The sequence below is a fragment of the Pezoporus wallicus genome, unplaced genomic scaffold (genome assembly GCF_028554395.1).
Source record: "Pezoporus wallicus isolate ANWC-B61680 ecotype Strahan unplaced genomic scaffold, APGP_CSIRO_Pwel_v1 contig_7066, whole genome shotgun sequence".
NCBI classification, from domain to species: domain Eukaryota; kingdom Metazoa; phylum Chordata; class Aves; order Psittaciformes; family Psittacidae; genus Pezoporus; species Pezoporus wallicus.
Window position 1 is genome coordinate 305,694 of NW_026640426.1, and position 22,965 is coordinate 328,658.

At 36.8% G+C, this 22,965-nt stretch overlaps 1 protein-coding gene across 2 annotated transcripts in view; it reads left to right on the forward strand.

Moving 5' to 3' along the window:
* The first annotated feature begins 1,233 nt into the window (after window positions 1–1,233).
* WDR25 (WD repeat domain 25) overlaps window positions 1,234–22,965 on the forward strand; it is a 66,439-nt gene continuing 44,707 nt past the window's right edge. Inside the window, exon 1 of one of the 2 annotated variants that reach the window (XM_057418941.1) lies at window positions 1,234–3,515. In XM_057418941.1, the coding sequence (XP_057274924.1) occupies window positions 2,802–3,515 (714 nt within the window). In that variant the 5' untranslated portion in view covers window positions 1,234–2,801. The remainder of the gene's footprint in view (window positions 3,516–22,965) is intronic. The other variant, XM_057418940.1, reaches the window with a different exon arrangement.

The window sequence follows — 22,965 nt, forward strand, 5'->3', positions numbered from 1 at the left end:
CGGCCTAAGCGGCCGGTACGGTGTAGGTACCCGTAGGGTGGAGCGGGGCGGCCCTGGGCACGATGCCGGGCTCTGCGGAGGGACAGCGGTAGAGGTGGCCCCACTAGTGCCCTCGGCCGGTGGGTGCACAGTGCGTATGAGTGGAGGGAGCGACAACGGTTCTCGTGCCGGGAGAGACGGGAAGGAAACGGGGTCGGGGTGCCCTGGAGACCGGTGTACTGCTCCTGCGGGCGGGGCAGTTCGGGCTTTGGGTTGGGGGTCGTTCTCCCCGCCTCGGGGCTGTGGGGCGGCGGGAGCGAGGAAGCTCTTGGAGAGGACTCGGGGCTGTCCGGCCGGGGTGCGAGTTAATCCCGCCGTGAGCGGCTGGCAGTGCTGCTCCTACCTCTTATGTCGTATCTAGAGTGACTTTCGTGGTTTCTTAGCTGGTGTGTGGCGTTGTGCGTGCAAGCCTAACGCTCTTTCATTTAATGCGTTCGGATAAATCGGCCATGGGAAAAAGACAACCGAAACTTCATAAACTTCCTTGTTAGCTCAGTGCATTGTAATTCTTGTTAATAAATTCGGTCTACTTACAGTATGTTTCCAGTGAAGTACATTCTGCCTTTTTTCCCCTGTGTTTTTCTTTAGTTGGGGCACTATGATAAACTTTGGGGTGGTGTTTCTTTAGAAGCAGATGTTGAATGGGAAATCTTAAGATGGCAGAGTTGTGGTGTTGTTACAAAAATACTAATGCTTATGAGTGATGTGTGTGAGGGGAAGGAGTTACCTGACCCGTTACTAACCAAACGTAATGGGACAGCTTCATTCCAGTATGTCATAGGAAACTTTTTTAACCTTGCATGTGCAAGACACCCTCTCTGAATCTCAGCTTAGGGTTTTTCTTGGTGTTAAACCAAACTCCAGTAACTTTGAAAGTCCAACCCAATCCAGTTGTGTATCTTCATTTATAGCTTTCAGCCAGAGGTCAGCTTCTTACTCTATTTTTTCCTTAAACACGATGCTTTTTGCCTGCATCCTGTTTCCAGCACTGCAATACAAATAGTAACTACTTGTTTCAATTATTGGAGTCCTTCAAAGTTACTATTGATTTGCTGAGAAATTTCAATTTACTACTAGTCTTCAATTTACTGTTTTTGAATTATTATTTAAGTTTTCCTGAATCACTACTTATTTTTTTCCTTTACGCTGTTTAAGTGAGATGCTGGTTTAATAAAGGAAGTTGTATTATTAGAAAAAGAACTTTTCCTTGCTCTTAGTTGCTCTCACTTTCAGCTGTCATAAACTTCAGATACAGACAAAATGTCCTCTAGAGGGAGACCTTGATGCTTTTATGTGCCAAAATGTTGGTCACCTTGTTCCAGTTAAACTCTTGATCACTTATCTTGGAAAGATCTGTTATGAGGTTCATAGGAACCTGTCTTCCACGTTTGTGCTTGGAATTTCATTACAGAATTTAGACCATAGCCAGTAATGTAACACTTCTGTAGATTAAGTGAAGCATTCTTGTTTTAATTCAAATAGATCTAATTCTGAAGTTCAGTGAGTAATCTTTACAAATTCCAGAGTAGTACTACTCCTGGAGTAGTATTTGGAGGACCTACATTTGTGGCATCAGTTCTGCAGATGCTTACGTAGATACTGACTTTCATACAGCATTCTCATTTTAATCAAGATGCTTTTAAGGACAGTTTATATGTTGACCTAAACTAAAAATTTCAGCAGCTGATCTCAAAGTGGTGTGGGTTAAATCACTTTAGCATAATGAGTGCTAACAGCTGGGCAAGGAAACAAAGCAGAAATGAAATGTCCCATTTATTCAATCTTAGCAACTGAAAGTTAGCAATACTTCTTGACTATAAACAGCAGAATGTGAAAGATTATTTCTGCAGACACATGAATTATTTGAATGTAGTTAACCCTATAGTCCACATGCTTCATCCAAATTATTAGCAGAAGCTTGGTGGGATTGTTATGGTGGTGAGTTATTCAACATGTTACATACACTGTCTCTGTATGAGATTTCTAATTCACAGACACTTTGGAAAAATTTATTCCACAGTAAACAAGCATCTATGCTCTTATTTTTCTGTAAGTAAATGCAAACAGCAAATTCAGCATAGTTTCTGGCATAATTCCATCCTGTAAGAATAAAGGCTGTGCTGACCTTGCTGTGTGTATACATTTGGAGAATTTCCTCACACTGGAAGACTGCTGAATGGGTTGTAGAATCATAGGGTCAAAAACACGTTTACTTTTTTAGTTGCCAGTTGAACCCCTTCATACTTCTTTCAAGTCATCTGCCCTGTTAAGAAATATATATTGTTAGACCGACTCCAAAATAGTTGTAGTATTTGTATTATTTGAAATGTACACACCAAAACACTGCATAATTAATTACCATCTTTTTTTCTACGTATGAGAGGAAGTGCTGCTGCAAGTAAGGTGAAAGTGATTTGCAGTACTTATTTTGCAAGTTTGTTTTCCTTTTCATACTCATTTTCATTGTTTTATGGTATGCAAATGCATCTCTGCAGTGCATTAAAAATGTATGTAAAGTGCTTGGAGGCAAATGGTGGTGCATAATTGAATGTGCACATGTGTTATAATAGAGGAATAAATTCCATTAATAAAGAGTAATAAAAGTTACAGGTTTTTCTGTGAAAGAAAGCATATTTATATCCTTACGTTACTCAAGTTGCAGACTAATAGATTTTGCTCTGAATAATTGATTCTTTATTTTAGATCACATTTTTGGAGGATTCCAGCACAGAGATTTCTGGAGTCTGCTGTGTCTAGCCATAATGAGTTTGTCACTGGTTGCTTACGATGATTCAGACTCTGAGACAGAAACTGAAAACACTGAAGTCCCCAATACTTCCATCAAACAAGCAAGCCAGCCAAGTTCTTCTGTGAATTGTGTTCAGTACTTTGCACCTGGTAGTTTGGGTACAAAATCTACATATGAAATGCAGCCTACTGGGAACATGGACTGTTCTGGCACAAGCACTGCTTGTGAAGATGCCTCTGAGCATTATGTACAGAATAACAATGCGGATTTGACATCTCCTTATTGTAAGAGAGCATACTCTGGCCATACTGCATTATGTATGTCCTACAAAAACTATGAACAAGCATCAAGCTCTTCAACAAACTCTGGAAATGGTGTTTCCCACAAGAGAATACATAAAGACAGTACTACTGCCATAAAAGGGATTAGACCGTATATCCCTAAAAGGTTGCGTCAAGAAAATTCCAGTATGCCTGAGAAAAAAGAATGTGATCAGAGAGAAAACTCAGATTGCAATGTTAAGCTAGGCATATCAAGAGAGCAGACTTTGAGAAAGATCTCTGAATTAATTAAGCCATATTTGGGATCCAAATATAAATTAACTGAAGTCCCCAAAAGCTTAATATTCATGTCTAAACACAGTGGCCCTGTCAATGAAATCCAGTGGTGTCCTGTACGGGAACAAAGTCACATGCTTCTCTCTGCTTCTATGGACAAAACAGTCAAGGTAATGTAGAACAAGATGTTTTGCGGATCAATCATCAAACTTTAAAGTGCGCCATTAAATAATGATCTGGGAATAACATAGTTGCGTCTGTGTGTTTAACAGTTCCAGTGTATTCGGAATGTGAGGAGTTGCTTTTAAGTACATTTGCAAGTTATGAACTTGCAGCCTGATCCTTCACTATACCTACTTTTTTTTTTTTTTTTTTTTAATTTGTATTGGGCATGTCAGTGTTTCAGATCTTAAGTTATATTTCTGCTGGGTCATTTCTTGTGATGTGTATTAATGTTTTCATTATGTTCTACTTTAGTTTCACAATGGCCATAGGCACCATGGTCTGACTACAGATTTTGCCTTCAGTCATTAAACAATTGACTGCCAATAGTGGGATAATATTTTGAGGAACTTTACCTTTCTGTCAGGCCTAAGGTCTGACAGTTCAGTTTTTCATCTGAACTGATGTTTTGCATCCCAGAAAGATGTCCTGGCATGATCTAAGGAGTCTTCCCACTTTAACGTTGTTTCAAGGGTTAATTGTTCAGTACTTAAAGTGAGATTTCCTCCTTTAGCAAATTTGACTTCAGTTTTTTTGTGTATTAATTTAGTCCAATGAGTCTTATTTTAACATTGTGTAATATAAAAGTATTTTATGTGTGTGTTTTCCCAGATACAGGGCTAATGCCACCTCTGGGTTCAAATGGTAGTCTGAAGTGGGTTTACACAGGCACATGGTTTTGATAAGAGCATACAGAAAGTGTCCTTCTTGGTGGAAGGCATGCTTTATTGTATTTAACATAGCAGGTACAATTATTTTAAAATTTGACCCTTTAAATTAAGCCTTAATAAGTAAAGAGAAGAACACCCATTGTATCAGCATGCTTCTAAAACCTCAGGAGAGGTTTTAGAACTTTAAAACCTGATTTTAAATTCTGATTTCACGTAGGAAAAATACTGTTAAATTCTCTTCTTAAAATTGAGATTGTTTGTTTCTTTTAAACTATTTTGCTGATTAACTTGTAGTGGAGATTTGGAGTTTCATTTAGTTTGGCTTTTGTATGACTTCTCTTAGTTTTTTTTTTTTCTCTTTCCCCAGTTTTGCCATGGGACCCTATATGTGCTCACTTTTCATCTTTGAAGCAGTGATGTTCTTGAATGTTGGACAGAGTTTTTGCTTTTTTCTCCTAGTGTCTATTAAATCACTGATGCTTGCAGAAAAGTCCAGATTTATAGCATGAATCAAATTTACTCCTCTCAGTTGCCTTATCTTCAGTTATAATAACTTCACTGTTTCTGTAGTCAGCATAACATATCACACCAAAGCCTGAATACTTTGAACTGTGGGTAATTCCTCCTTCATGTTCTTTCCCAAGATTTTTTTATGTCTTTCTCTTAAAGATTAAATGGAGGAAAAAAGTACTTTTGTTTTTCTTTGCAGGTATTCTTTGATCTATTGAATAAGTTAAATCTTGGGTGTTACTTGAAGAACTGACTTAGAAGGAAGACACTAAGATATGCAAAAAGTACTGATGGATGGTTTTGGTAAATAGCAATTTAAATTAGGACTGTATGAAACTTTATGCACCTCTAACTTCAATATGTCTGAATTTGACTTTTTATTTTAAACTGTTACACAATATGCTTAATATTTGTTTACTACCCCAGAGGCTCATTTTGCTGATAAGAGGAATTATGGATGTATTAAGTTTGGTAAAACAATCTAAAATCAAAGTTGTTTCTGCAATGTAAAATTATTAAAAAATGGAAGTAATAGCCTGTCTTGTATTCTAAGCAGAAAGAAAGATTACTGTTTGGAAGCATTCCTTAACATTAAAGTTGTTTTTTGAAGAAATTTACTTGCTCTAGGTGCCCCAAACCATGGTAATTTAATATAAAAGGCGGCAATACTTCAGAGCATGTGAGTAAAAAGTTAATAAAGTAATACTGTGACTGTTACAAAGTATATGAAAACACACTTCTGTATTTTGGAAGGTTACCTGTAAAGAAATACCCATGAATGCTTCCTGTTGTTATTAATGAAGTTGAAGACTGTAATGGTATGAGCAGTAGGATCTTCAGTTTGCACCTTTACGCAAGTACCTTTCAGGCCAGTAGAGGGCACGTTTAGATAAAGTATTGACTTGATGTTACGAAACTAATTTCTTCAACTTTCTAGGGTCACAAGTCCATAAATTTGTAATGACTGTGACAGCCCGCTGCTGCCTGAAGTTCTGCATTTTCTGATATAAGCATAAAGCAACTGACTGAAGATACAGATGCACTTTTTTTTTTTTCCTGATCCTGTACCTTCCCACAGCTTACCTTTTTTGCTGTTTTCATCCAAAAACACCTGCTTAGAATTGCTAGCTTAAATCTGGGCAGTGGAAGGTGGTCCTGTTTAATGGAAATTTACAGACACTCAGGATGTTTGCACTAGTTATTTTCAACATGTGATTCAGATAAAACTCAAAACAGAAGCCTAAAGTCCCTGTATGATCAGAGCGAGTAGGCAATCCATGGCCGCAAAACTCTACTTCCAGTTAGTCATGTGAATAAATGTGACTGAATGTTTTAATGGGTAAATATCTTGGGTTTAATCCTTACATTCAACCTATGCATCGAGACATATATCTTTTGAATAGTCCAATATTGGTGGAGATTTCTCAGAACTAAGAGTTCTGTCTAAGCATATCTGACTCAGTATGGTAGTTTAAGTTGTGCTTAAATAAAAAGATCTTTAGTTGAATGCAATTTTTGTAGTATTTAGCCAAACAGTTTTGCAGTTTTTCATCTTTTATCCATTCTTATGTACTTATTTTCCTCTTAAAATTTTCATGTACTATTTCAGTGAATTTTATATTTTCGTTTAAAATATTTGCTCTTATTTTTTTTGTGTATGGCTGCGTTTTAAAAAAACCCAGTTATCAAGTGGTACAATTGAAAAAAAAAAATCACCCGCTCAGGGCTGTAATTCTCTAGAGTAATACTTCTACCAGCAGATGGGACTCCTCAGCATTTTAAAAAGGGATGGTGGCTGAACTGTGCCTCTAAAGACTGGAACGATTTAATGTTTGCCTCCATGTTGTGTGCTGAAAGACCAAAATTGAAAGTTTATGCTTGTGTTGCAAAAAGTATAAGAAGATTTCGTAGAAACCTGGAATTAAGGTAGAGTTTCATATGGGAAGTGATACATATTGCAGATTAATTGCCCACAGCTCTTCAAATCCGGAGCATTAATACACGAATATTCCATGCTAAATATTAAATTTGTAAGGAATGGGGGAGGGAAGCTTAGATTTAGGCTTTGACAAGTCTTTTACCTTCTATTTTCTTAGAATTCCAAGGAGGTGAAGCAGATAGTACTTCCAGTCTAGGTAGTTGGAGAAAGGGGCAAGAAACCCGATTCTTAGTGAAAGTACTGTTGAAAACTCTTGCTGTGACAGTGCTGTTCACTATTGCATTTTAAATGTATTGTCAGTGGCTTATGTTTTTACTTTAAGTATACATTTTAAGGATTGTGAAACACAACTGATTAAATTTGTTTTCTTTGGATAACACTTCTTATCTATCTTCTGTTTGAATAGCTGCTGTAAATGAAAATTAGGGTACTACTCTTGTTTTTGGTTTTGCCTACTTAAAACCCCAAAATAGTGTTTGTGATTTTAGTATCTCATCTAGTATTTTTTCCATAAATTTTGAGACTCAACACAATTACTACTATGTTTCCATAGTGTGAATAGTTAACATGTTTTTGGTTTAGAACCCCAAATATAGAATCCAAAATCATAGGTTACTGTTGAATACAGCTATTTGCCTTAGGTAGCATGTCTCTTCCAAGACATGTTTACCAATTGCAGAAACCACTATCTTGCATTCGTATTGTTAGTATTTTTTATTTGGAAGACCTTGTAATTACATAGCCACAGAGATGTAAGCATTTTCACCAGTTACTGATACTGGACTTGGCTTTTTAGAAATTGTTCATACTTCAAGCCTCCCATACCATTATTCCGTATTTCCTCTTTTGTCTTAAAATTAGGGTAACATCTTCATATAATCTTTAAACTTATATTTATGTGTTCCTGATTTTCTGTTTAGAGCATTACAGCAGGTGTTCTATCTGTTGCAAAGTTTTGTTTTTTTTTAAAATTTTCAGCGCTTTCATCCTCCATTGATGAACAGGACCAAGAAAAGAAAGTAATGTGATTCTTCAGTACACAAAATGTATATTAATAGCCCTTTAATGGGATGATTTGTACACATTTTTGGAAGTTTTTCTAATGTATTTTTTTCCCTACTTGACTGGTTGAACTGTATTTCCATTTAATCTATAAATCTGTAGCTAAATCTGTACAAGGAAAATAAAAGTCTTTAAAATTAGTTAAAAATGTCAGCCTGTTGAGCAGAGGTGTTGCCTACTTCTCATGACTAAGAACACAAGAACAGCTGTACTGGTTCAGTCAGACCAAGGCTCTGTCTAAGCCCAGTAGTCAGTCTCTAGTAGGGTCCATAAGCTGATGCCTAGAGAAAAAGAGCAAATCAAAGGTTTATAGTGCCTTTAAGTCCTCTTCTGGTCTCGGCTTATTTTCAAATCAGGGGATTTCTGAGCTCCAAAGTCATTAATCTTTGTAGCTTGATATCTGAAGAGTTCTCTTTCAGCTATTTCTGCAGTTTTATGAGACTTGGTGATCATTAGATCAAGAGTGGTATATTACCCATAATAGTGATATTTAATGATTTTGCTTCCAGGAATATATCAAATACTATGATAAATACCATTTTTATTCATACTTTCAAAACCTTTTAGTATTTTGCAGTTGTGTGTTCATTAGGAGAAAGATAGCATAGTAATTTATTCCAGGAATTTCTTATTCTTGGTCCTTTGTATTGGACTGAAAGCAGTGGAACATGGTAACCTCCATTCATCCATATAATATGTGTAGCACTGATGGTAGCAATGCAGATTTCCTAGTTACTGCTATTACTCTGCCTCGAGGTAACAAACCAACATTTCAGTTTTCAACCATTCTGCACACAATTAACTTGAAATAGGCAGTGTTTCTTTCACTGTTCTGTCAGATGCATGTGTTTTTAATGAGGAATAAATTTAAACTGCCAGGATATCTCCTATACACTCATGCATAGCTGTCAAATGGCCATAGCCCTGTCACTGCTAGTCTAGATTCAAAGTCTTCACTAAGTATTATTAGCTATCATGCTGCTGGTACCCTAAGTATTGCAATTTTTAGATTAATTTTAAAATCTAATTGTGGCAATGCTCCTTTGACTGTAGCTAATGCATAAGATGAGAATTTGGGGCAGTCATACCATTTAATACATATATTCCACTTTAACTGGAACTTAGAAAAGATATATCTGATGTTGGTATGTTTCTAATCCTTTATTTTAAAAATAACCAGTTCTCGCCTTTATCTTGGAAGTGACAAACACCTATGTTCCAGAGCTTGTGTGCTGCTTACCTATATGTGTGAGAAAAGCTTTGCTTTCTTGTTGAAGAGGCCGCTGTCTAAACTATTCTGAAATAGCGAAGCTATTATGATGCCTTGTTCTGGCCTTCTTCCCTTGTCCATTTAGAAGTAAGTATATTTTTTTGAATCACTAAGCTTGCTAATGGGAGGCATGTGCTTGACCAGAAGTTAAAGCTTCTGATTGTGCTTATGGCTAGATGATAATGCAGGTGAAGATGTAATAGCTAGCTCTCACGCAACTGTTCTGCAAAAGCCATTAACACAAGTCAGCAAAGAACAGTCCTTGAAGGTGGTGGATTTTGGTCTCTTCATCCCAAAGGTATGTGTAGGTAAGGGTTGTTCCACATTTGGCATGTTAATACCTAGATATGGTTGGAAATCACTGCTACATAGAGATGTATTTTTTAATTATTTTGTTTCCAGCAATGCTGTTGTCAGGGAAACAGAGATCCTCGTAATGTCTTTGTTCACTTTCTCAGAATCCACAGCTGGAGATGACTTGTATAGTTTATTTTATGTTTTTAGTAATTGACACACTCTTGTGCCTCAAAGGATTTTTTTTCAAAGGAGTACATTTTCTGTATAAATAACACCATCCTGATCTCTGTGCTGTTTGATAGGCCATTGTTTTTTTTTTTTCCCTTCTCAGTAACAAGAACTAAAATCAGCGCTGCTTTGGATCAGAATTTATCTTAACACTTGTGTGAAAACTGATGCTAAAAAGAACACAAAACGAAAGCCCCAAACCAAAACCAACTAAAACCCAAAACCAACCAGCCAACCAAAACCAGCCCCCCCCCCCCCCCCCCGGGCAAAAATACAGTGAACCTTTCAGCTTCTGCGTTAGGTTTTCAGTTCCGTAAGGGCATTAATTTTTCTTTACACTTGGAAATGTCTCCTGAATTACTATCTAGTTAAAGAATACAAAAGTAGTACCTCAGGTGGTCTTGCAAAGCATTTTTGACTGCTTTAAGGTCATATTGGAGGATGTGGCTATGGGGGAGAAGAGCCGGTGAAGATTGTTATTTCATGGCACAGCTAATATGCCTGTGTTCCCCCCTAGAATTGGGAATTAGAGAAAAATTCAGAAAATATAGCTCTTCTAAGAGCTGTAGAGTTAATGGAGTCTGGCTGTATCTTGAGGCTGGGTGTAGATCCTCTTCAATTTCTCTTCCTTTGAAGCTTCTGCCGTGTTTTTTATTCAGCTGCTTAGTTTGATCAAGTCTTGAGGGGAAAAATACTGAAGCCTCTGTGAAATTTGGTTGACATTGACCAATAGGAGCAAAGTGGCCGCAGGTGACATGCACTGGGGGCATGGCTTTTGTGACAGTGTTATTTCAAAAACCTCTCTTTCTCTGGAAATTCAAAAGGGTGGAAAGTGACTTCTGTGTATTCTTAATGGTGATACAGAAGAAAAGATTCTGGTTTCTCATGTTACCTAAAAAGAGTTTTAGTTACTTGTGTCACTACTTACAGAAAAATCAAGAATATTAAGTTTTTATCTATTTTTCTTAGAAACCCATCTGTCCTGAATGGCTGGATTCTTCACTTCCTTTCTACTGAGAACTCTTCCAGCTGTGTACTAAGTGTATCTGAAATAGCCTATAGTAGAGAAATAAGCAATCTTGTCCTCCCCTCCAGGATGCCACTCTGCCAAGGTAGAAACAGTCATAGAGATGTCTATGAAGTAGTGTCTCTAACAAAGTCTAACTGATAATGTCATAAAATAAGCCCTCCAATTATGTGTAGGATCTGTGTGGGCAGCTACTGTGCAGTCTTAACATCACAATGTCACCTGAGATGGGAGAAATGTACGATGGTGTTATCCCCCTTTTGGATACTTCAGTGGGATTGCTGGTGAAAATGTTAAGATTTTAGTGCTTGGAAAATGTTGACCTAGGATAGTTTTAAGTCCTTAAGTGACTGTAATACATTATGGAAGTATCCTTTTTTTTTTTTAAAACAGTTGAGAAATTGTGAAGTTTTTTGCTGTTTAAAAATATAAATAATATCAGTCTGACTTTGCTTCTTTTCTGGCAGTCTAGCTTTATAGATGCATCTTTGATACTGCTATTTTTTTTTTAATAATCTGCTAACAAAGCTACAAGGCACCTTATGACTTCAGTTCCTTAGCTCTCTTGGTCTGTTGATGTTGTCAAGGAAACAAATTCTTGAGAAGCTTTGCTTTACTTTTTCAGGTTCTACAGAGAGATTACTTGTGTAAGATTTATCTAGCATCAGGAATAGAAAAAAAAAATTGCCTGAAGTTTCTATTCTTTTTAGTATGTTCATGTCCTTGCTTTTTTTTTTAAAGCAGGTTTTGTTTTTTGTCATGTGTGCAATATCTGCATCTGTAAGGTCATAATATTAGTGAATGTACGAGAGACTGTTAACACTTGTTCTTTAGATGAAGCCTGATAGAAAGAACTTTAATGCCATTTTGCTTTCTCTCTATAAAGACAACTGTTAGTTGTAGATTCTCTTTAGATTAAAGGGGAAAGAAACATTAAAAACTCCCTTGTTCTTCAGAAAAGTTGCTTCACTACTGTGGAACTAATGGCTTACTGTCCTTTATTATGCATAACATATTTCATCGCATTAATCATCCCTGTGCAAAGAAAAGCATTTTGTGGCTAGTCTGGAACTGCATTTGATTTGTCTTGCAGTACCTTTGTGCTGGCTGACTGGCTGATTCAGATAGTATGACTGAAATTCACCTTCAGTGTGCTTGTGGAGGCTTTTTTATTTATTTATTTATTAATTTAAAGAAAACTGCTGATTTTCCTCTGGGACACATCTAAAAATGTAGTTATACAAATGTCAGTGGGCTAATAGATTAAAGATACTGGGCATGACAGATAGTAAAGACTGCATGTGCTTGTATATTATGTATGTGCCAACTCTGTAAGGCATTGCTTTCTAAAGTCAGGTTTTGTCCTGTTCTCTGATCTTCTTGTCTTTTTCCAGATTGTGATTTCCGCATTAAAAAAAAAAATAATTCTCATTCTGAATACTGGGACTAGTTGTTGGAATTCTATATTGTTACACAATGAAGAAGGCCACAGCTGGTTCCCTATGGAAAGGGTGGCAGTTAAGGATGCAGGTGGTTAGGGATGACATAGTCATATAAACATGTTAAGGGTTGGCAGATCTGTTAAAGCTAGCACTATGTTAACAATGTAAAAGAAATTAAAATTAATTAGGTGGTTCAGTCTTGCTCTGCTTGCTAGTATTGAAGTAGTGCTAGTTGTGAATGTTCTCACTGCCAGCAAAACACGTAGCTGCTTGACATAATTAGTAGTTTATTTTCATAATTAAATACCTAGTTGTGCTCATGTTTGAGACTGGGTTATGTCAGTGACATCAGTGGGTTTCAGATTGCATCTATTTTACCATAGCCTAGGATTTTATTTTTTTCCCCAGTTATTAACATAGCTTTGGGAATAAGAAACAATTTATTTTTCAATTGAAAGAATGAAGAGTTGTAAAGAATGTGTTACTTGCCCAGGCTCACTGATAAATGAATGCAAGATTCATTAAAGCTGTGGTTTTTAGATAGCTGTTCTAAGTCACTAACTGTATACAGCCCCTCATAGATACTACATGCAACTGTGGGAATAAGGCTGTAAGAACTACTTTTAAAATAAGAAAGCTACCTGGTGAATGTTGGGGATGGGACAGGACTTGACTATAAATGTGGCTTAGATTATTTCTTAAAGATAGAAATTTGTCCTTAAGTACAACGGGTTACCATTGTTTTTAGAACTGTTGTAGCAATGTATTACTTTGTGCTATTGCACAAATACTTCCAGTTGTGCAGCTGCTTACAATGTATCCAGCTCTGTTGTGCTGTCAGGCAGTTGCCTCTTCTCTCATGTTTGGTCAGGGGAGCTCCTGCATAGCTGTTGTCCCTGCTGTGACAGGTTCTCCCAGTAGATAACGTTCAAGAATGAGACAACTTAAATTGCTCCTTTTAATTTGTTGTGTTTGTGCTTATTTATTTTATTTTATTGACTGTACAAATAGAAGAGGTGGTTATCAAATTTTCATATATGTGAATATATCAATATAAAATTGTAAAGCACAAGTAGCCTTAGTTGATTCACAGTTTTATATTAAGAAAAATATAATATTGAAGTACAGTACAAATAGATAAGTTTTGAATTTTGATAGCCACTGTTTAACCCAAGGTTAAGGAAAAAAGCCTAAAACCAACAAACAACTTCAGAGTTGGTCAGTGTTGGTTTTCTGTCTCTTGCTTTCAAGGACTAAGTCATAGGTCAGCAGCAAATAGATGTTTCAGAAGCTGGGGAGTACAATTGCTGAGAACAGTGTTTCTTATTCCAGCAGTGGGTGATCAAAATCTGTGAGATGCAAGTATCTATGGGCTATGTTTTTTTGAACGTATCTATCCAGTCCTTAGTTACGTGTAGGAATTCAGGACACTTCAGACAGTTTGCCTCCAAAGTGCTGTAAGGCTGAAACTGAGGTGTTTAACACTTAAAGGGTCCCTTTAATAGAGCATAAATGTATGTGACTTGAGGAAGCGATTGATGCTAATGAATATGATACATAGAGGTGAAGAGAAAATCAGATTATTTAATAAATGGCTATAGTTATTAGGTAATTATCTCCTGGGGAGTTGTAATACATTTGAAGTTGTTCTCCTTTGCGTGCTGGTAAGATATTGATTGCTTAAGTGTTTTCTAGGCCTGAATACTAACTACTAATAGCCATGACTGTGACTGTACTTTTTAGGTGTTCTGAACGCATTTCTATCATTCTTAACATACTACTGTTGCAGTCTAAAGTCAAAGAGAAACTGCCAAATGTATGTCATGTTGTTCTTTTCCCATACAGTTTCAGCAGTGGAAAATTTCTTCTTATTTATTCCTTCTGTTATGTGGTTGTGTTATTCTTAAAAAGGGAGAACCCCTTGGAGACTGCGCAGCTGCTCTGTAGGGATTAAAAGCTGCAGTAGCTTTGAGGACATGTGCCATAGCAGTTGGCCTTCAATTAATGTCTATTTGGCAATGTGGCTTGTTTTAGGGTTAACCAAAATTTTTAAGTTTAGTTATGTTAGTGTAATGTAACTTCCCACTGCCCATTTTATTCAGCTGACCACTTATTTGGGATCAGAAGTAGGTCTCATTACATTTTCCAGAAGTGACTTGTTACTGAATTTGTAAGAAAGCATTTCAACAGTATTTTTGGTGGTCCTACACAAAATAAAGAGAGGGACAAGAACTACCTATACAAAATTTTACTCCTCCACTGTATTTCTTTTTTTTTGATCAGCCTAAGTAGGTTCCTTTATTTTTTTTCTCTGAGACGTGCATTGAGCACTTGTTGGAGACCTACAGTTGTGATTTTATTACCTGGTTTCATTGAAGATCGCTTTTATCTGAACTTGTCTTTAGTAGGAGGACAGCAACCTGGTCTTAATTCTCAGTGTTGTTCATCTCCAGAGATTTTATAAACATTTTTTTTTTTATTTCTTAGTCCATTTACAGTTTAAGAAAACAGATATTGTGGAAGATGGGTAACATGTAGATCTCATGAAGTTCTCCCCACGCCTGAAATTAGGAGTCTGAGATGTATGTGCTGTTTAAGGTCGGGTAATCTCCTTTTGCTGATGAGAAAAAGACCAATGCCTTCTTGGAGGATGGCATCCTCCTGAGCAATGTCTACTGTTATAACCAGGGTACGGTCTTGGGGATTAATGACCAGCACTGAGTGTTGCATACCCTGCTCTGTTCTCTGGGCAGTTGGCATTGCCAGTGATTGTAATGTGCCTTTGAAGCAGGTCACTAAATGGGCACACGCAGCTGGGCAGTAGCAGGAACTGTCTTTTAGACAGGATCAGGAGTTTATTGGCACTATGCCCTTTCAGAACATTTGATTTTTTTTTTTTTTTTTAACCTAGACAGATTTCACCTTATTTTTCTCTCCAAACTTAAACATTGACAAAACTTCCACCAGGAGAGACTTTTCAGGTATAGACTAAAACTGCTAGTCAGACTGGGTTGAGAGATACAGACCAGTAGGACATCCTTATAGCATATAATTATTCACACTGATATTTTGACTGATTAAAAATCTTCTGTGTTAAATAGCTGGAGAATAATAGAGTAAACTTAATCTGTTGTACTTCAGAATGCTGTCTAAATGTTTCTTTTCCATCTTGGAGCACATTATCCATTAATCTCTTCTAGTAGAAGCTTTTTTTACTCTTAAAAGAGCGAAGGATAAAATACCAAGGCATGACTGTTTTGACACCATAATTTGGGGGTCAGTTTTTTCCTATTTTCAGGGTTTATTTCTCCAAGAAGTCTTGATCAGGACCAAGATCAGTGTCCTGATCAAGCCTCCTTCCTTCTCTGAAGACAGTAATGGTTATAACTTTTTCCCCCCAACAAAATTGTGTCAATGATTTTTCTGATTTTTCATATTTTTACATTGTATTTCATCCCTGAATTTGGTTGAATTTTTCTTTTGGTAATGCATTTGACTTGGCTGCAAACAAGACTGATGAAAGCGTACAATGTGGGTAGGGCATACAATGTGCTACACAGTGTGCAAAGTAGTGGTATCCTTGGCTTGATAATGAATACTTTCACACAAGGATCCTTCGTGTTAGTCTTGTGCTCTTGAGTTCAATTAAGGAAGCTCAGTCATTATTAGTTTCATTTCCATCTGATGTTGTAAGGAATTTATTTTTAACTGTCTCTTCTGAGAAAACAATTAGAATTAGTGACTTTTTTTTTTCCTTCAGCTTTTTGCCTGAAGGGGAGTTTCTTAACAAAAGCCACATACTTGCCTTTGAACACATATCTCTATATTAGCAGGTAAGCAAAGGTATCCAGTTTTCCAGAGCAACAAAATACTTGATTACAGGTCTAATGATAGCTTAAGAGGTGTTTTCAGATATGCTAAAATCAAGGGCTTGAAGCAGATGAACTTAATTATCTTTGTGAATATTCACAATCACATTATGTGCTTTAAATGTCACATTTGGAAATAGTGCCTCATTGCTAGTTAATTAACAATAATTACTCAAGGTAGCACTTACATTTCTGGAATTTCTTACCCACTGTGAAAAATGTTGTTTGCTACTAAAGGTTTAGCAGTATAAAAACCAGGTTTTACTTATTCTTAAAGCGTTACTGTTGCTTAGACCTTTGGTATGTTACCTCTGGCACTGCAAGGAGAATCAGTTGTTGCATTACATTTGCTCTGCTACATCTGGGCAGTGTTTTTAACATCCAAATCAGGCTGTATATGTTATTTTGCTTTTTGAAAAAAGCAATCACTTTTTTTTCTTTATTTTTTTTTTTTTTTAGCAGAGAAAGAAAAGCAGTAGCAAATTAGACTGGCAGTCTAGACCCATCATGAGGTGTTACAAAGGTGTGTTGACATATTTAGCTAAAGAAATATGTCTTATGATAATACTGGAAGGGTTTTTTCAGCCATAGCACCTATGCTCCATATGTCTTTCTCTGGAAGGATTCTTTTTCTTGGCAAAGAGCATTATACAAGCTAAGATAGCTTACATTGCAACAACAGCAAAAAAACCCACCACAACCCAATAAAAAATCCCCCAAAAACCAAACCCCAAACCCTCATAGATCCTAGAAAATCTTCTCTCTGTTCGAGTTTCCAGCTTCCCTCTTCTATCTTCTCTGCCTTCTACTTAGAAACGTAATTTAGATGTCAAGGGATTCTCATCAAGCTTTTTCCTTCAAAAAAATAAATCTTTCTTCCTTGTTTGCTTGTTTGCAGAAGCACACTTTACATGTGATTGTGTCACATTATATACTTATATATATATAAAGAGATTTATATATAAAGAGATTTAAATGAGCTGAAAACCACTTGTCAGTTACTTGTAAATACAAACTGGATATTCTCTTTGCACACTTCATTCAGCTGTGTGGATGGGGTGTCCATTGAAATCCTGGTAATGTACAACTACAGAAAATTTTTATTGTGAAATACATTAAGTGCCTTACAATAAAGTTTTTAACTTCTGACAGCATTTGCAACATGCTACACAGATGTTTGAATTCTCAGACATCCGTTCAAAGCTATTCAGAGAACAGCAAGAAAAGCTACTGAATTTTAGAAACAGTCGTGAAGATTAATTAAACTAATTATCTGTGCTTTGTGCAGTGGGAGTGGAGATAATTGCAGGTAGGTGAAGGCATAACCAAGGGAGTGATCAGTATTGATTAGAGTGGTGAAAGTAATGGCAATGCAGATGAAGAAGCCGAGTGATAGAAAGCTGAAATAATGACACAAATTTGATGGTGAATGGTCTTCAATGTATTATGTGAAAATAGCATTGGAAGTGGTAAGCACTTTGTTGGAGAAACTTCCCAATAATAATTTTCCAGTTGTAGAATGACTTGGAGAAAACAAGCTTTTCACAACTTTTTTTGGCTGTAAGTATTTGGAGGACATCATAGACCCATCCTAACTGAATGGTAATGTTCTGAATGTCAAAAAGCTTTCACCCATGTTTGCTATGTCAAATGGGTTGAAACAAATAACACTGCTTATTTTTTTTCCCACCATTATACATGAAGGACTCTTTTCCTCAGAAGGACTGATGAGAAATCTGTTTTTGGGTATTTCTGTACAGAGCCTGGCTTACCAAAAAACTTGATATGCAGCTGGTGACATGATGATTGTTTATTTTATAAATTGTTCATTTATATGTGCTTAAATAGGAATTAGATACTGAAAAATATTTTAAAAATTGGCCACTAATCTTAAAGTTTTGCTAATATGCAGAAGCCTGTAATTTTGCTGAAAATTCAAGCAAGCTGAACCCAAAATATTTACATTAGTTTGTATTTTTTAAATTATTTATTTCGTAGTTCCGCAGTGATAGTGAAGTAAATGCAATTAAATACTTCTGTTAGTGAAATAACACTTCCTCTAGATGTGTCATACTGCTGTGAGAAATGCTGAACCAAATTCTACCTGATGAGTGGTTGTATGGCTTAAACGTTTATGTTGCAGTAGTGCCAAAGAGTTGAGCACTCTGGGACCTGTGGTACAAGTTTGAGTTCATGTGTATGTTTCAGTGCTGCACTGCATAGAGCAATCAGCCAGCTTGGGCACTCGGAGCTGCAGAGCTGGCTTAGTGTGATGCCCTCTTGAGGCGGAGAGGTATTCATCTGGGATGAGTTTAACCGTGGGATGTCTCGTGCTACCACTGGGCTGATGTGATGATCGAGTAGGTTTGCTTATGCGAATGTAAGCAGAGGCAGACTGATACAATAGAATAATTGTGCGTTCTCACTTTCTAACATGAAGTGTTCACCAGGCTTTAGAAAATAAGTGTTTAGGAGGGGCAGTGGTCTTAATTTTGCAGGTATCTAAATATTACATCTATTTACATAGTTAAAAACAAATGGTTCAGTGTAAATGCCAGACAATGTTTGTAAATGTCAGTATGTTCATATTTGGTCCTTGATAACTCTGTCATTAATTCACAGTTTTATGTCAACATCCAAATAGGAAAAAGCTAGCTTTTAACTTGGCTCTAGATTTTTAGTGTGAAGTCTTACTGTTTTCATTTCCAGCTTCAAAGGTATGCTCTTATACCATCTGTAAAGTAGTCCTGTCTCCTTAATATGACACAACCACAAGTGTGCAATCTTGTTACTTAATGTCTAAACTATTACTATAGAGTTATATATTTTTTGGGGTTGACTTATGTAATAGGTTGTTATTTGAGATTTTGCAGGAGAGAGATTAAATGTTTTAAAGTATGAAGTACAGAAACTGTAGGGCAATCTAAATGATGTCATAGGAACTATAGTACAAAGAATATTGAACATATTTGCAATCTTGTTATTTGTCATATGAATGCCAGGTCACTTTCTGTCAAATGGGTTGCATAGATATGCAAAAGAGAAATAACAAAAGCTAATCAGTTTTGTGTTATGTAAAGCTGTTAATATGTAGATACTTGAGTTCTCTCAAAAAAAAAAAAAATCTGAGCATCTAATGATACATGTTGATGTTGTGTAAATTGCTTGGAGAAGAGGAGCTGCTGTAATCACTTCACTTGAAAAGTGAATATATTTAAAAAGAAAATAGGATGACACAGCTGATGTACATCTGCACTAAAATTACTGTGAATGAATCAAGTCTCAGTTAACCTGAGACAGTTGGAGTAATGCTGGTGGGGGCTTTACCAACTGGGGAAACAAGCGAGCACTGTGCCCCTCTCTTTAGTGTAGTTCACACATGCATGTGAAGAGCAGGAAACAGTGCAATGGCCCCAGCATGGTGGAGATAAATGTGTAAACAAAATAGTTTTGGCTTTAGCATGGAGGAAGCTGGAAGGGAAGGTGAGACTTCTTTCAGTCCCAGTAAGCTTATTGGCATGCTTAACAGCCCTAGATCTGTGCCTCATGAGTGTGCCAGAGAATAGTTGCAGTGATGGCAGCACTGAGCAAAGAAAACTGAGTTCTGTTGTGCGTTTGGAGGGAAACTACAAGACAAAGTTTAAAAAATGGCATTATGTTTTATAACTGGCTTGTTTCCTTGATAGGCACTGCAGAGCAGGATTGTCTCTACTACATTTAAATGTCAGGAATATGCTGAGGGAATACCTTTTGTGTGCGCTGCTGCACACATTAAGGAAAACCTGTGTCGAAGACTGCCATCCCCATTTGTGGTGCAAACCATTTTCTTCGAGTCAGCAAATTCTTATATGAGGCACTGAATATCCTGGAAGCCAAACGTGAATCTTTGAGAAATCCCGAAGTCTTTGGAGCATCTGCCCCTTACATTTCCCCATATCTGCCTTTTATACTCCTTGTGAGTGACTAGGAAATGCAAACATACATAATGTAATAACCACTTGTATCTCACCATGTTATTCATTCTGTGATGCTCTTTAGCTTCCAGTATTTAACAGTATTTTTCACAGACTTCATTCTGGATTCTACTATGGTGAGCAGTCCTGACTTAATTATTCATTTAGATATTAAAATATGTAGCCAAAATCAAATATCTTCAAATCCATGGTAACATGGATCCTGCACCTTAATATATATTCAGCTTTTTGCAGTTCCCAGTCTGTCTAGGTTAGTATAGTTTTCAGATGTTGCAGTTTCCCTGCCTTTTAGAGAGACAACTAAGTGTTGTGTGTAATTTTACTGATTCACTTGCCTTCATTTGAGGTCTTGGTACTGCAGTGGAGGGAGCTGTGTAGTGTGAAGGATGCTGAACTGGTCTGAGGAGCTGGTATCTCTCTCCAAGGGTATTTGCTGCCCTGCAGGTGTCTTGCTGGCCTTTAAAGGGCTCTTAGCCAACAAGACTATATTTAGAGTGATCTGGCATCAATGAAAAGCAAAACATTTTCCGAAGTCTTTGAAGAGGGGAAAGGGGAAAGAACAGTGCTCTTGCCTCTCCTGCACCTCCATTCTTTTGGAACTTCTCCTTCTAAAGAGCAAAAAACAACTGGTAAAACTCTAGTTGTCTGCCAAAATAAGTCAAAAGAAGGATCAGTGTGTTTGGAGATCTTGATCTCACTACATGAAGAGTTTATGCTGGAAATGGCTGCAATTTTCTAGTGTCTTTTAAAATGATACATAGGCTAGAAAACATTCTAACATAAAAATATGTGCTTTTGCAAAAGAAATCAGTGTGTTTTGAAAGTCTATTGGTATAATTTCCCTGAAGATTTTAAATGAGAAGGCAACATAAAATGGTTTCAGGAGATTTTTGCTAACAATGATGTTTTGGTTTCAGGGAAGGAAACTAGAACTGTGAAGATTTCACTTGGTGATGTAGAAAAAATACCTAAAAGTAACAAAAATAAGCATGTTGGTTTTCTCTCAAATTTAATGCTGTAAAGAAATGTAACTAATAAAAAGCAGTAGCAACTGCAGAATAATTGTGTTTTGAACAGATTTATACCATAGGTTCTAACCAACATATGAAACCTTTAATATGTACTACCAGAAATGAAGCTACTTTTGCACACCACTCTGTGTACTTGCTCACCTTGGTTATAGTTTAAAGAGATGATAAAATTTGATAGCTCGCTTTTCAGCATTTAGTCCTGTAGAGAAATTCAGGTGATGTCTAAGGAACACTGAATTGTGTTAGTACTGCTTTTCATTGCCCACTTCCTTGGAAGTATTTTTAAATAGCAAGATTATCTTAGTGATCTTGTTTTAATATCTTTTCGAGGGGTTGAACCTGTGCTACTTGTGCTTGTCATTAAACAAGTAAGACGTATAGCTCCTACTGTATTTAATCTCTTGAAACGGATTTTATCACTTTTTAAATGTGCCTTGTATTCCAATGTGATATTAAAAATAAATACATATTTGAAACTTGTAAAAACTTTTTTAAAAAAACAAACTTCTGTGCCACACACACTGTACATGAGTAAACTTTGTGCCTGTGAAATTCAAAGCTTGGGGCCAAGCCTTAACTAGATGTTCACTGCTATGGAAACAGCGAACTGAAGTCAGATGGTTCATGACTGCATTATGAAACCCATTAAAAAAAAACCCACCAAACCAAACAACCAAAACAAACCAAAGCCACTCAAAGTCCTCTCAAACAATGAACTACAGGTTGGTTTTGTTAAGTGAACATGGGATTACTCCAGCATTTAAAAATGTTCTTTTAATTTAAAAATATCTTTTTAGAAAAAAAAGACAACCTCAAGTTTAAAAGCTGTTTGTTTAAATAGTGTTCAAAGCTTTTAAGAATTAAAGCAGATATTGATCCTTAAAGTATGATACTTAAAAACATAGGATGCTGCTTTATCTTGTCCTTTAATGTGGTATTTAATATCAGACATGCAACACATTATGGGATATTGTCCTGGGTTAAGCAGTAGCAGTCAATTTTTCTCCTTCTTGGTACCTGGTGCAGTGCTGTGTTTTTGACTCTCAGCCTGAGAACACTGATAACACTGATGTTTTTAGTTGTTGCTCAGTAATGTTTACCCTGACCAAAGACTTTTTGAGGCTCATGCTCTGCCAGGGAGGAGGGGAAGCCGGGAGGAAGCAGAGACAGGACACCTAACCCAGACTAGCCAAAGAGGTATTCCATACCACAGCACGTCATGCCTGGGGGAGGGGTAACTGGGAGTTACCTGGAAGGACACGGGGTCTTCTGAGTCTGACTTGCTTTTCGGCGGGTGGTATCGTATTCTCTTCCCTTGTTATTTTCTCTTATTGGTGGTGGTGGTGGTAGCGGTAGCGGTGGTGATTTGTGTTGTCCATTGTTTGCTGGACTGTTCTTGTCTCAACCAGTGGGATTTGCATCCTTTCGATTCTCCTCCCCATCCTTCTGGGAGCGGGGAAAAGGGGGGGGGGGGGGGGAGTGAGTGAGTGAACGAGCTGGCTGGCTGGATTAAACCATGACAGTTCTTTAATTTGTAGAACCTAGATCTGTCTATGCTGTTTCATAATACTGCTGTCACTATTCAAACTCATGATTGTAGATATTGCTTAAACAGTGTATATATATATATATATATATATATATATATATATATATATATATATATGATTAGTACTTTGAAATGTATTTTGAGTTGGCTGGGGAAAAATTTTTCACTTCTAAATGGTGTGGAATAATTTATTCTTCAAGGAAGATGCACTGGTTCTGAGTCTCACGACCCTTCATGCTTTCACCTTGTAATTATCAGAGCTGAAAAATCAGCTACTTTTGAAGATAATCAATTTTCATTTATTTTGGGTAAGAAGTTCAAAGCTGAAGTACCTGTATAACAAATGATAGGCCAAAGCTCACACAGTAGCGATCATACTTCAATAATGTAATGATACTCTAAAAATATCATTTATTATGTAGTAGTAATGTCTTAATTCTGTGATTACTGGATCCTCGGGAACACAGATTACTTCTAGGAGATCTGTGAAAAGTGCATTACCTGGCATTCTGCTTAAGGGTTTAAGGTA